We start from the raw sequence: 13,223 nt of genomic DNA on the forward strand, positions 1-13,223 counted from the left end.
AATTTCAGAAATCCATGCAAAATGACTGTCCTGAGTTTGCTGGAAATTTTTAATTATTCACTACAATGTTGCACATTTTAAGCTGAACAATCTTTAAATTTGTTAAAACAATAGATCTAGCTGGAGTCATATTGGTCTATGAACAGTAAATCCACACCGACTGACATGACCATTCATTTTTTTTCTTTAGATCCACAAGTGACAGTGAGGATGATGATGACGAAGACAGAAAAGGCCGAGGTTGCACCCTGCAGTACCAGCACACCTTGGTCAAAGTCCTGACCCATTTCGTAGCTGAATCAGCCGATGTACGAGGCCAGCGCAGCTTCATGCTGGGCTCAGACTGGCAGGTGGATATTACAGAGCTTGTGTGGGACTTTGTGAAGGTGGAGGACCCACAGATCGCTCAGTTATTGAACAGAAAGGTACTGATGGGACTTGACATCGGGATGACCACGATACAGGTACGTCATGAGTCTGGGGAAAAGTGTGTTTATGTATTAAGCAGTGACGTGCCGTGACCACTAGGGCTGGATAGGCACGTTGCAAATCGAGACCACCAATGACAATTTCATATGTTTCTGCTGTCAAGTGTTAATTCAATTCAAATCAATTTTATTTGTATCAAGCAATTTCCAACAAAGTCATCTCAATGCGCTTATCAAAATATAAAATTCATAATAAGAAAGAAAAAACCCAATAAGATCCACATGAACAAGTATTTAGCCATCTAACAAAATCAACATCATAAACACCATTAAAGAAACATAAACAATTATTTAATATAGCCTCCATACTCTCCCAACAAGATATATCTCATGACACGACAGCACATCCATTGTTTGTGTTGGAAACACAGAAACACAGAGAAAATGACAACATAGAACAGCCTCAGTGAGGAGCATCCACAAAGTCAATCCTTCCTTTTGTTCCATTCACTGTGAAAAGTATGAAACATTTTCTGACCTTACCTTTGCTGAAGCTCTGGTAGCTCAGGTGTTGGTCTCCATCTTTTAAAAGCTGTCGTTTTTCCTCAAAACAAAGTTTCTCTATCACCTCTAGCGCTGTCATCCACACTGTAGTGTTATCCCGCCCACTAGCTAGAGAACGTAGCAGCAGCGGTCACGTGTCATCTATTCACTAATGTGCTGTGAACTTACGTATAGCATTTAGCATAGCGCAGTTACGTGCAAAGGCAGATCTCTACACTGCCTTTATGCGTAAATTCATGTCACATTGGGGACCTGACTGCGCATGCGCAAACACGTAAAATCACGCAATGAGAACGGAAGCAGAGGAGCGACGTGCCTTTGGGAAGGGGCGTGGCCTCCCTCTGCCCTACAGCGAAGCGGAAAAAAAAAAAAAAAGACTGCAGCTGTTCCAGGAAACAGCGCTGTTTAGTAATTTGGGCTATGAAACGCACAAAATGCGGACACTTTCAAACTTATAGGTACTGTAGGCTATTGGAAATGGAAAAATAAATAATTTATAATATATAAAAAAAAAAAAAAAAAAATTATAATTAAATAATCAAAATATCAACTCACCCTTGGGTAGGCACTGCCTACCTTGCCTACCCTGACAGCACGTCACTGGTATTAAGTGTCAGGGTTCTCGCCAGCACTCTTGAGCCTAGGGGGCCCCCGACGTTAAAATTTTGCTCCCCTACGTAGCGATAGCACTCCCTACGCTTCATTTTCAGCAACGTAGGGGGGGATTTTCTGTAGTTTTTACCTTCTTTAATCGGTACGTCATGATAATTGTTGCACACTTGGACAGAAAAGGGACTTCCAGGTAAGCACGGGTTGTTTTAACTCTCTATTTAATCTGTATAACCTCAAACCCATACATCAGCCGCTCCGTCTATTTAATATAGGCGATTTGCTCGGATGCTCCCGTCTATAGCTGAGGCCCCCTACGACCCCTGTCGTTACTTAGCTGCCCATGATGCTACGGTATTCACTTCCATGTTTATATTGGACAGTGTGCATCACTGTCCAATATAAACATGGAAGTGAATACCGTCTGGTTGAAACGTGTTCGGGCTTAAAGAGACATCGGCTTCATTCTGGTCGAACAGTTTCGGGCCGTGTCTTCTTTTTTCGGCCCGATTAAAGTTCTACTGTGTGTGTGTGTTTGTGGGCGTCCTCTGCATGTGTATGGGGGGTGAATCCATTCTAAATTCATGCACACCAGTCCAACCAATCCATTGACTTACAATGGGTACACGGGCACAATGCACAAGTCACGTCCACATGTGTGCTTGCAGACGTGGTAACGCGTTAACACGTTTGCAGACGCTTTAATGTGCATACACATTAAAGTGTATGCACACATACATCACACCTGGATGTGCATCTAACAAACATACTGTATATCAGTCACACATAGGCGCAGGTGTGGCGTGAGTGAAGCTATAGCTATCAGGTGACCTTCACTATCGAGCTAGGTGTGTGTGGGTGTTGAGTGTATAACGGACCACCATTTATTCCGGTTACAGTCTGTGTCACGACACCCGTCTATAGAGTGGTAGTGACTGTAGTGTTACGCTCTGAGTCAGATACAACACTCAACACTCACACACACTTACTGACTTGCACGTGTGTGTACGCCTGCACGCGTAAGCACCTAATACTTTTTTTCTAAGTGTTTACATGTCACGTAGACGGTGCTACATAGTGAAGCACGCCTGATCACTAAAGCTTCAGTCACACCACACCTGCCACTACACCAAACTACTTAAATTAGGTAAGTTTAGTGAAAGTTAGGCAGGCAGGTACACGTGCAACAGAATGGTGTGCTTGAATTTAGAAGCGATCCACTACCCATTTGTGTGTGCGTGTGCGCGCGTCTTCCACTTGTGTTTGTGTGTGTGTGTGTGTGTGTGTGTGCGTGCTCGTCCTCCACGTATGTGTGCGCGTGCATCCTCCGCGTGTGTGTGTTTGTTCCAAGATTTTTCCAGGTTCCACATGATACCTCATTTAAATTTGAAAAGCACATCTTGGAATCAGTCTTTAGAATAAAATGTTATTTCTTGTTTATTTCACTTAAGCATGAGTACCTTTCTAACTACATTCATCATCACCTTTCTTAATTGGCGATACTGCTTGCTGATTTTCACCTTTTGCCTTGACATGCTAATTTCTCATCAACTTGATAACTTTAAGATTGCTGCAATTCTGCCCTTCACATCTTTTCTTGCACATATTGGTCGAGATGTATTCTCCAATCATCAGGCAACACCTGCAATAGATTGTGGTAAACATTGTGGCGTGAAAGTCGACAGAAAGCTTTAGACATATTCAGTTCAGAGCGCTTTATCATCCTTCTTGAATGCCGCTTTCTCTGTGTGGATACACTCTTTAATCTTCTATTTTTGCCTAATTTCTCCCCCTCTGCTTTTCCTTGTTCATAAAAGTTATCACTGCCGATATACAGTACTTTGTTTAGTACCATAGAGTTTTTGCTTGATACATGTGTATTTTTAGACTATTAAAGGTGCAGTCCGCAACTCTCAGATCCCTCTCTCCCCCTCCCTCCCACTTGCTCTCTTGCCCTGCCTCCAAACTTTCCAAAGTCCCTCCCTCAGAGGAGCTAACAAGCAAACATTAGTCCAACAGCAACATCACAGTAATATAACGTGCTCTGTTAAAATCATATGACTGCAGCACTTCTCTCTCTCTCAATGTGCACACACCTCAGCAGCAACAACACAGTGTCACTTACAGCACCCACACGGAGGCTGCTGCACGCACATGAACAAACACATGCACTACAGAGTTCTAGTGTAACAATTACAAATCAAACATAATGTAAATCAAGCAGCAGTATAGCTTTCAAACAGAAAAGTCACTAATTCCATCTTCTACTCCTCCAGACCATACACTATAAAAAAGACGGCGCTCCAGCGCCGGGAATGGGGTGGGGACTGTGAGCAACAGCTGTCAGACAGTCCATCAAACACAATCCTGGCTCTGATTGGTTCTTTTTGCTCGGTCACAGTGCATTCTGGCAATCTGCCAAAGGCAGCAGGAGCAACAGGGGGGACTCAATGAGTCTGTTTTTTTCACACAAACTACTAGTTTCATGTAAAGCTGTCCTTACATAGTGACAGCTTTAGCAAATATGACAAAAAGTCACTTTTTTAAGAGTTGCAGACTGCACCTTTAAAAGACTGCAATACTAAACTACTGATTTTTGCTAACAAACTAATGATGATAGACTTTACTATTGTGTATTGTTGAGTAAAGTAAATAGATATAATATTTCTTAGGATATAGTAATTTTCCACCGCCTATGGGTTGGTTCGTACCTATTATTCAGAGCAGACTAGTTCTTACTGAAATGTCGCAGACAGCACTTCAGGCTTCCAGAATTCAGTGTTCCTCCCCCTTTTGGTTTGTCAGCCTCTATTTGCTAACTGGAAGAGTATCAACCTCCTAATGACATTCACAAGTACAGGCTGTGCTATCCTGTCTCAAGGAATCCGTCTGTCTTTGTGCAGATGTCTGTTCACCTCCACAAACTCTCTATATGCTCTTGCAAAACAAGCTCAAATGAGGGGGAAAAAGTGTGAAGGTCTGACAACTGTGAGCCCTTCTGCCAAACATCGCATAGACTGATGCGTCAGGAGACGTTTACATGAATCCACAATAAGCAAAGAGCCATAGAGTTTTTCAGGTGGCATTGATCTCAGAGACACCGCTTCACTTTAGGGTTGAGGTGTGGCTCTGTTTTTGGGTTACTGGTTTTAATCAGAGGTAATGGAATCCTTCTGCAGGAATAAGGTGTGTAGGTTGTCTGCCAGGTTGTTATCTAATCCTCCCAGCCTGAGTGGAGAGATAAATTAAATAAAAAAGCAGGCTTTTTGTATCCTTATTTTCCCTGCTCAGGAGCTGGCAAGCCTTAAATGATATGAAACGTTTTAACATTTTCCTAAATTACCTGGTAATTGTAATCTGCTGTTTTCACGTCTTGTCTTTGACTGTTTCACAGCGAACACCCAGTAATGTTTCTGCCTTTCATTCACCAGGATTCGCTTGTCAGTCAACCAGCACGAACCGTTGTGATGTTATCTTTTAGTTAAAGTTTCAGTAAATTATTTAGTCTTCTCGCCATTGTTAGCTGTGGCTGCTGATTTCTTTAGCGGAGGACCTCCCCACCCTGGGGTGCTCAGAGCTTTCCTGAACAGTCTACTCCAGTGGTTCTCAAACTTTTCTAGTCAAACTTCCCACTGTCGCTAAAGGCCTGGTCATGTGGATCTTGTTGGGTTCTTTCTTTTTTACTATGAACTTTATATTTTGTTCAGCGCTTTGAGATGACTTTGTTGTATTTTGCGCTATATAGAGAAAAAAAACCAAAAAAAAAAAAACATGTGATATACGTATGTATAATTAAAATTTTATACAGTAGATGTCATTTCGATGTCAAAACTGTGATAAAACTTACCATATAAATGCGTAGCCAACAGCATAGACACCCACTCAAATTGATTCCAGGCGAGCCCGTTACTTATAGCAAAGCTTTTATGAGCTTTTGTAAAAGTTTACACTATAAAAATGTAAAAGTTTTTTATGGATTAATTGAGAGAAAATAGAAATACAACCAACAACATTTCACAGTCAAAGTTAGTGTTAGCATTTTGTGTGTGTACCCCCACAGGTTCTGTCTCCCCTGTCAGATTCAATTTTGGCAGAGAAAACCATCACAGTGGTGGATGACAAAGTAACCATCACGGAGTTGGGGATCCAGCTGGTAACAGGCCTCTCCATGAGTCTCCAGCTCAGTGCAGGAAGCAACAGGGCCATTCTCGCCACTACCACCACACAGGAGGTCCTGCAGAGCCCCAAACAGGTCAGGAAGTTTTTACTAACCATCACAGGAGCTTTGCAATGGTTCAAAAATGTGCCATCTGTTGTTTGTGTTTGGAATCCGGTGCTACAAATGTTTTGATCCCCCTGTGCAGAAATGTTCTTTTTAAACGCTCGGTTAAAACATTTATAAATTTTAATGTTTGTCAAAAAACATCATTAACTAATTAATTCCCCCAACTTTAACTTTTTAATTGAATTATGAAATTTGTTTTTATGACAATTGTTTTACTTTTCCAAAAATAATAATTATAAGAGGGATTACAGTCCATGAGTTCCAAAACTAATTGCAGAATTTAGTGGTGACCCTTACAAAACATGCTTTGTATAAAGACCTTGGCACAGGACATTGTGCTGATGTGTTCAGCATCAGCAGGAAGGAGGGTATATTGTCCCCAACAGTGTGAAACGTTTCCTCCTTTTTCCTGTCTGTGTTACTTGTAAACATCAAAGATGCAGCATCTAAAGTTTCTTTGTTTTTCAGTAAAATAAATGGTTGTTTTCATATTTGAAAACTACTTGCTTTATTCCTTTGGGTCATGCACACATATTTGAAGAAAAATAAGAGAAATAGACTTTTTGTGGTAGAGGTATACCTCTTTTCTATGTGAATTAAATTGATTTGGAAAAACAAAAACAAAAAACTTTGTGAATTAAAATAAAATAAAAATGTCAAAAACAATATGGACATTAAACCTCAAACAACCAAATGAACACATAAGCCTCAAATAAGCCTCATTTTTCAAGTTTAGTGTGGTTTTATTCAATTGAAATATGCCAGTTGGAATATCTTTAGACGTCTTCATGGTCATCGTGTCCCACAAAGTAGAATTTCTCACCTGGATGTGACAAATGGATGATCAATGGATTTTATGGCCTAGTCTTTTGTTGGCATCCAAAGCGTGTTTCTGTGTATTTCTTTTTAACTTGTGGCCTAAACAACTACAGTTAATTATTACAAAATTTTACCAATTCCATTTTAGGGTAAATACATTTCTTTTATTTTCCAAATTGTTTCTGTTTTATTGTCTTTCCCTAATTTGATGTAATTACTGAAATACCCAAAGTCCCCAAATCGTGCCAAAAATGCATAATAGGGATTCATTAAGTTAAATCAATATTGTTTTATTTATTAATTCAATAAATGATTTTGTCTTCTGATGCGTCAGCATAAATCATTCTAAATCTCGCCAAACGAAGCAAAACAACATTTCAGAAGGCAGTTAATGTTGGTTGTCATATTCATTTTAAACATCTGCTTTTACCTTCATTATCACGCTACATTGTCAGAAGCCTGCCACCAGTTGTAAAGGGCCTTTGGTTTCTCATGATCACGGAAAAAGGACAGAAATTCAAGAAAAATAGCCTCATGAAAAATCAAAGGCCCTGTAGGTGTCTACTGAGTTGTTGTTTTGCTTCATTCTAAAAACTATTCAGAAACACAGTCTGGGGTTCTTCAACACTTTAGTCACCTGTGGAAGTAGAACAGGATCAAACTTTGCTAGCTTTTCTCCACAAAGTGAAGTTTTGCTTTGATCTAAAATGTGTTTGTAAAACAAACACGGTTATCTGTTTTTGTGAATTAGAGCAAGTTATAAAAGTACATTTTGTGAAATCTATACATATCTTGTGGACACAAGTCTGCTCATGGTCCCTCTGTGTGCAGGTGTCACTTGTTACCCTGTTACACGTATTGTGTTTTTATTTCATTTTTTTCTTTATACCTTTACTCTTGCACCACCAGAGTTGTCCTTCAATTTCATTGTACATTGTGTATGATGACAATAAAAGCCTTTTATTCTATTCTATTCTATTATTCATGCTACTTTTAGCCATTCACCCAACACTTTACAAAATCTTGTGGTGATAGTTTCCATATCTGTTGAGTCGTACTGCAAAGTGTCTTTTTGCATTTCTACCTCCGTCAAGGAGGTTACGTTTTTGCCAAAATTAATTTAGTTATTTATTTGCCTGTGAACTGTCTAATTGAAAAACTACTGCACATATTTTGATGAAATTTTCAGGAAATATTTGAAATGCAATATATAACTAGTGCTTAGATTTTGTGGATGATCCGGATCAATACAGGTATACTGATTCTGGATCAGTTAAAAAAAAATCCCTTTGTTCAGCTGTTTGAACTGCTTCTACATCTACTGTTTGTAACTTTGCACATTACCTGTTCTAGACATAAGTTTCCTTTTACTTTTTGTTGTGATCATACAGCACAGCAGTGAGCTCCAAATAGAGTGCTCTTGTTTATTTGTCTTTTTAAGACAGCAGTAAGGCTTTATTGTGTTCAAAAGTTATACTATACTTGAGATAAAATAAAACCTTTTATCTCTTTATAATAAGCACACAATAAGCACACTAATTTCAGTGGCAAGCCATTGTGAAGTAGCTAATCATCAACATCAGCCTATATAAACTCCATCCATCCATCCATCTTCTTCCACTTTTATCCGGGGCCGGGTTGTGGAGGCAGCAGTCTCAGCAGAGATGCCCAGACCTCCCAATCCACTCACACCTCCTCCAGCTGTTCTGGGGGGACCCCGAGGCGACACTAGGCCAGCTCAGAGACATAGTCCCTCCAGCGTGTCCTGGGCCTTCCACGAGGCCTCTTTCCAATAGAACATGCCTGAAACACCTCCCGAGGGAGGCGACCAGGAGGCATCCGAAACAGATGCCCGAGCCACCTCAGCTGGCTCCTTTCAACGTGAAGGAGCAGCGACTCTACTCCGAGCTCCTCCCGAGTGATTGAGCTTCTCACCGTATCTCGAAGGGTGTGCCCAGCCACCCCGCGAAGGAAACTCATTTTGGCCGCTTGTATTCGCGATCTTGTTCTTTCGGTCATTACCCAAATCTCATGACCATAGGTGAGGGTAGGAAAGTAGATCGATTGGTAAATTGAGAGCTTTGCCCCCCGACTCAGCTCCCTTTTCACCACAACAGTCCGATACAGCGACCGCATCACTGCTGACGCCGCAATGATCCGTCTATCTATCTCACGCTCCATCCTACCCTCACTCGTGAACAAGACCCCGAGATACTTGAACTCCTCCACTTGAGGCAAGGACTCTCCACCGACCCAGAGAGGGGAAGCCACCTTTTTGAAAACAAAAATAAACAAAAATGAATACATTTTTTTAGCAAGAATTAATTTTTTGCTAGTGCACATGTGAGGGCATGCGCATTTATGCATATATACAATCTCAGTACGATGTGGACTCAGACCATGACTCATGCATTTGTGCCGACGGTGTTGGGCTAGTGTTCTCCTACTCACGGCCTTCTCTGCCTCACAGGTTGAGCAACGACCTCATCTGTTGTGTCCTTTACACACTCTGTGCGCGTATGTGAATTTGACACGGAGCTTCAGGAGTAGCGGTAAGCTCTTCTCCTCCTGGGCTCCGCCCCATAAGGGGAAGCCTGTTACTAAGCGACACTTGTCACACTGGGTGGTGGAGGCGATTGCTGTTGGCTTGCGTGAACGTTCGACTCGGGGTTTAGCCACCTCCTGGGCTTTGTTCAGGGGAGTGTCTGTTCAGGATATTTGTGTGACAGTTACATAACCCCGGTTCTTTGAGTAATATGAGTGAAATGTCTCACAAAGACAACCCTTCTTGCTGACTGAGCGAGAAGAGGTTGCTTAGTTAATCCCAATGTATTCTCCGCCCACTCCACTTGTAGTAGGTGGGACTACCTGTCGTGGATGAATACATTTCACCTGCCAATCAGGGTTGGCTTTATGAGAAAGGGCCTCTGATATGACGCGGAGAGGTATATCCCATAGTGAGACATCTCACTAATATTACTCGGGTTATTTACATAACCCCAGTTCTCTGGGGTTTTCAATTAATAGTATTGTCATGACCTGCTGAGATGTGTGCCTGTGTGTGATGGCCTCAAGCCCCGTGTGGGTTTTGTTCAGTCTGTTGTGCTTTTCCCTGCTCATGTGCTGTGGCGTGTTCCCACCTCCAAGTCAAGTCAGTTATTGTTTCCTTGGTGAATATTTATGTTGTATTTATGTTGGTTTTGTAATTATACATGGACTTTAAGCTTTGCTACATTCCTGCTTCCTCCTCGTGACATGTCTAAATTGTCTAGAGTAAAAAATTGTGATGTTTAACACTGACATTTGGATTTAAACATGAATGCATTTGTATGCATTTTTCATTTTCATGATCCTATCTTTACATAGGAAAATATAACCATCTTCAAAAGGTTGAATTTTATAAAATATTGCACTAAATGTGAAAATTTGTATTTCAGGAAAAACCCATTTCGATGTTCCATTGATCCGACTTAAAAAAAGAGAGGTCATAATTTAAAATAATTCCAAATACATTTTGGCGTAATGTGATTTCCACCAAATAAATCATATTTTTGAGTTACATTCCCCTGCTCATATGCTTGTGGTCTTTACTCTGCAGTCTGAAAATCTGAGTGTGACAGAGTGTTTTTCTATTGGCAGCTACTAGAAATAGAAACCTAATTTCAGAACATGCATTAACTGCTCTACAGAAAAATGACTGGAAGTCCAACTTCTGCCCTTTTGTTGTGCTTTGCCATCCTTTTTAATTTGCAGAGGCTACCCTCAATGTCACCTCTTTGATGTAGCCAACAAGCTCACTCATGAGGCCTTTGAAATGCTCCCAATCATTTCTGTTCACCTTTTTATTGTAACTATGGACGAATGGGAAGGCCTTTTATTTGTATCTTCTATCTACTTATAGTGTGATGATAAACTGTTGCACACATATATATGCATCATCTTAAGCCTAAAGAGAACAATCAGATCTTGACCAAATAGAGGTGTGGCAAAGTGGCTAAAGATAGCATATAGAACCACTTAGCTTTATAGTCCATGTCTCTGTGGTGCATCCAATACAAACTAAAGGGGAAAAAAAGCAATATTATTGCACTGATTATATAAATGTCTAACCATAAGCACAGGAAAGGAAAATAGTCAAATTAAAAAAAATGAATGTGTTTAACACTTTTTAATTCCCTCTTTCCACAGAAAGCTTTAATCAGTGCCTGGCTACAATTTAGTGATGGCACTGTGGCTCCACTGGACCTCTACAATCCAGACTTTTTCATCCTGACAGCAACTTCACTTGACAAAGAAGTGGTGACAGTCCAGCAGGACTCCTCGTGGAAATGGCCTGTCATTGTGACTGAGGCAGAGGGCCAAGGCCTACTGGTCAGAGTGGAAATGACTGTCTGTGAGGTTTGCCAGAAGTTCAAGCGCCGCAGTGTGCTGGCAGCAGGGAACTGTAACATCAGGGTGAAGTTTGGTCACGGCGACGGCACTGATTTGGATGATTTAGAGAACACGGGACACGTTCCTTCCTCCCAGGACAGAACGAGCCTAAACAGCCACTTCTTTGGCACTTCTATCTCTGACATCGAGGATGGTTTGTCGAGACAAGCCACCACTACTCGGAGTGCCATAATGCGTAGACCTAATGAGGATAAACTCTCTGATAGTGGCCAGAACCTGCCGGTTGACTTTTCTGACTTTCCCGCACAAGTAGATTTTCCTCGTGGCCGTAATATGGACGATGAGCTCATTCAGACCGCCCGTGGACTCACAGATTTGGAGATTGGAATGTATGCACTCCTCGGAGTATTCTGTCTTGCAATCCTGGTTTTTCTTATCAACTGCATTTCATATACTCTGAAGTATCGCCACAAGGAGGTTTCCATCGAGGGCCAGGAGAATATGAATCATGCCCATGATTGGGTGTGGCTGGGAAATGAGACCGAGTTGCTAGAGAGCCAAATCAGTCTATCACCTCAGCAGGAAGAGCAAACTTCCATGATGGACTCCAATAGTGGTCTAGAGGAGGGCAGCCACCTGCTCAACGGTGGCTCTGCCCAAAAAAACACACAGAGTCAAGTTCACCGGGCGGCTGATATAGCCTCACCAGCAAAAGACAGCAAAGGAGACTCCCCCACCACCAAGAGGAAGAGAGTCAAGTTCACCACATTTACCACCATCCCCTCGGACTGCAGCTACCCCACAGTTAGCACGCTTACAGGGGGCCACAACCAAGACATTGAGTGGGTGTGCCAGAACGTGCAACTGGGGAACTCTAAGGAGCTTCGCAACTACATGGAAAGGCTAAATGACAGTGCTTTAAAAGAGGTGGCATAACAAACTTTGTGCTCTTATTACAAACTCACCCTTATGCCTTCTGGACGAAAGTAGATGTCAATGAGAACCAACCCCGAGTTGGCGAAAGAGAATAACTTATTTCTACAAACTGCCAAAGGGTCATTAATTGGAGAAGGACGATCCAGATTCCTCTCAGCTGGTGATCAATCAGAAAGATGAACATATTACATAATTCCTTGATTATTTTTTTCAAGTAGATGATTACTTTTATTATTGTTCAATCATTACTGGGTTAAAAATCAACTACAGACCCCAGGATTGACGAGTAGTGATATAGCAGTGAAATAACTTTTATTCATTCAATCATCTCCTGACCCATTTGTTCCTGTTCAGGGTCGTGGGAGTCTGCTGGTACTTATTTCAAGCTGTCCAAGGGTGCAAGGTAGTGGGGTACCTCCTGGAAAGGGTGCCAGTCAATCATAATTCAAAAAACGTATTTCAAAATAAACAGTAATACCGCTAGATAGTGTTCTAATTGTGAGTGCACATTAAATGACTTTGGAAAATTTTGTATCTTTTTGGGTGTTGATTTTATACAATGACTTTCGTATCTTTGTTAGCGTCTCACAGTCCAAAGCAAGCAAAGAGAAATACCTGCATGTTGGTGGTAAACAAGAAAAGTTATTTAGTTATTTTAGATTACATGTTTTGTATGAACTGAAATACCCAGAGAATTATTGCTTTGTATATGGAAATGTAAGGAATACACAACAATGTCAAGAGGGTGTATCTATTTTTTTCTATATTTTTAATTGGCATTGAAGTCCTTTAGTTATTCGATGAAGATCTTACATTTCGTCTAAAACATGACAAATGTTGTCCTTTAAAGCTAGCTGATGAAAATGCCATGAAATCTTACAACTAAAAGGGAAACTATTCGTAATCAAAACAAGTTTTTTTTAGCCCCCATTCTCTACAAACCCTTTGATTCTCTGGCAGGTTATTCCAGAGGCGTAGAGTGTTAACATGGATAGCTGCCTCTTTGTTTACTTTAGAATAACTTAATGGCCGGTGCCAGAGGACCTCAGCCTCCACACAGGTTGGTATGATGACAGGACTACCTCAAATCCATTTTCAAAATGAATTATATGGTAAAGTAAATGTGCAGTGACTGAACAAAAACAAATCTGAAAAGATATGTACACAAAAACAGCTATACCTGAATATAA

General features: G+C 41.0%; 1 protein-coding gene across 1 annotated transcript in view; it reads left to right on the forward strand.

Moving 5' to 3' along the window:
• si:dkeyp-14d3.1 (transmembrane protein 132C) overlaps positions 1 to 12,296 on the forward strand; it is a 261,882-nt gene extending 249,586 nt beyond the window's left edge. The window contains exons 7-9 of the mRNA XM_028458543.1: positions 191 to 464; positions 5,662 to 5,853; positions 10,894 to 12,296. Of these exons, the coding sequence (XP_028314344.1) occupies positions 191 to 464; positions 5,662 to 5,853; positions 10,894 to 12,033 (1,606 nt within the window). The 3' untranslated portion in view covers positions 12,034 to 12,296. The remainder of the gene's footprint in view (positions 1 to 190; positions 465 to 5,661; positions 5,854 to 10,893) is intronic.
• Positions 12,297 to 13,223: the final 927 nt, after the last annotated feature.

The sequence above is a fragment of the Gouania willdenowi genome, chromosome 9 (assembly GCF_900634775.1).
Source record: "Gouania willdenowi chromosome 9, fGouWil2.1, whole genome shotgun sequence".
In the NCBI taxonomy this organism is placed as follows: domain Eukaryota; kingdom Metazoa; phylum Chordata; class Actinopteri; order Blenniiformes; family Gobiesocidae; genus Gouania; species Gouania willdenowi.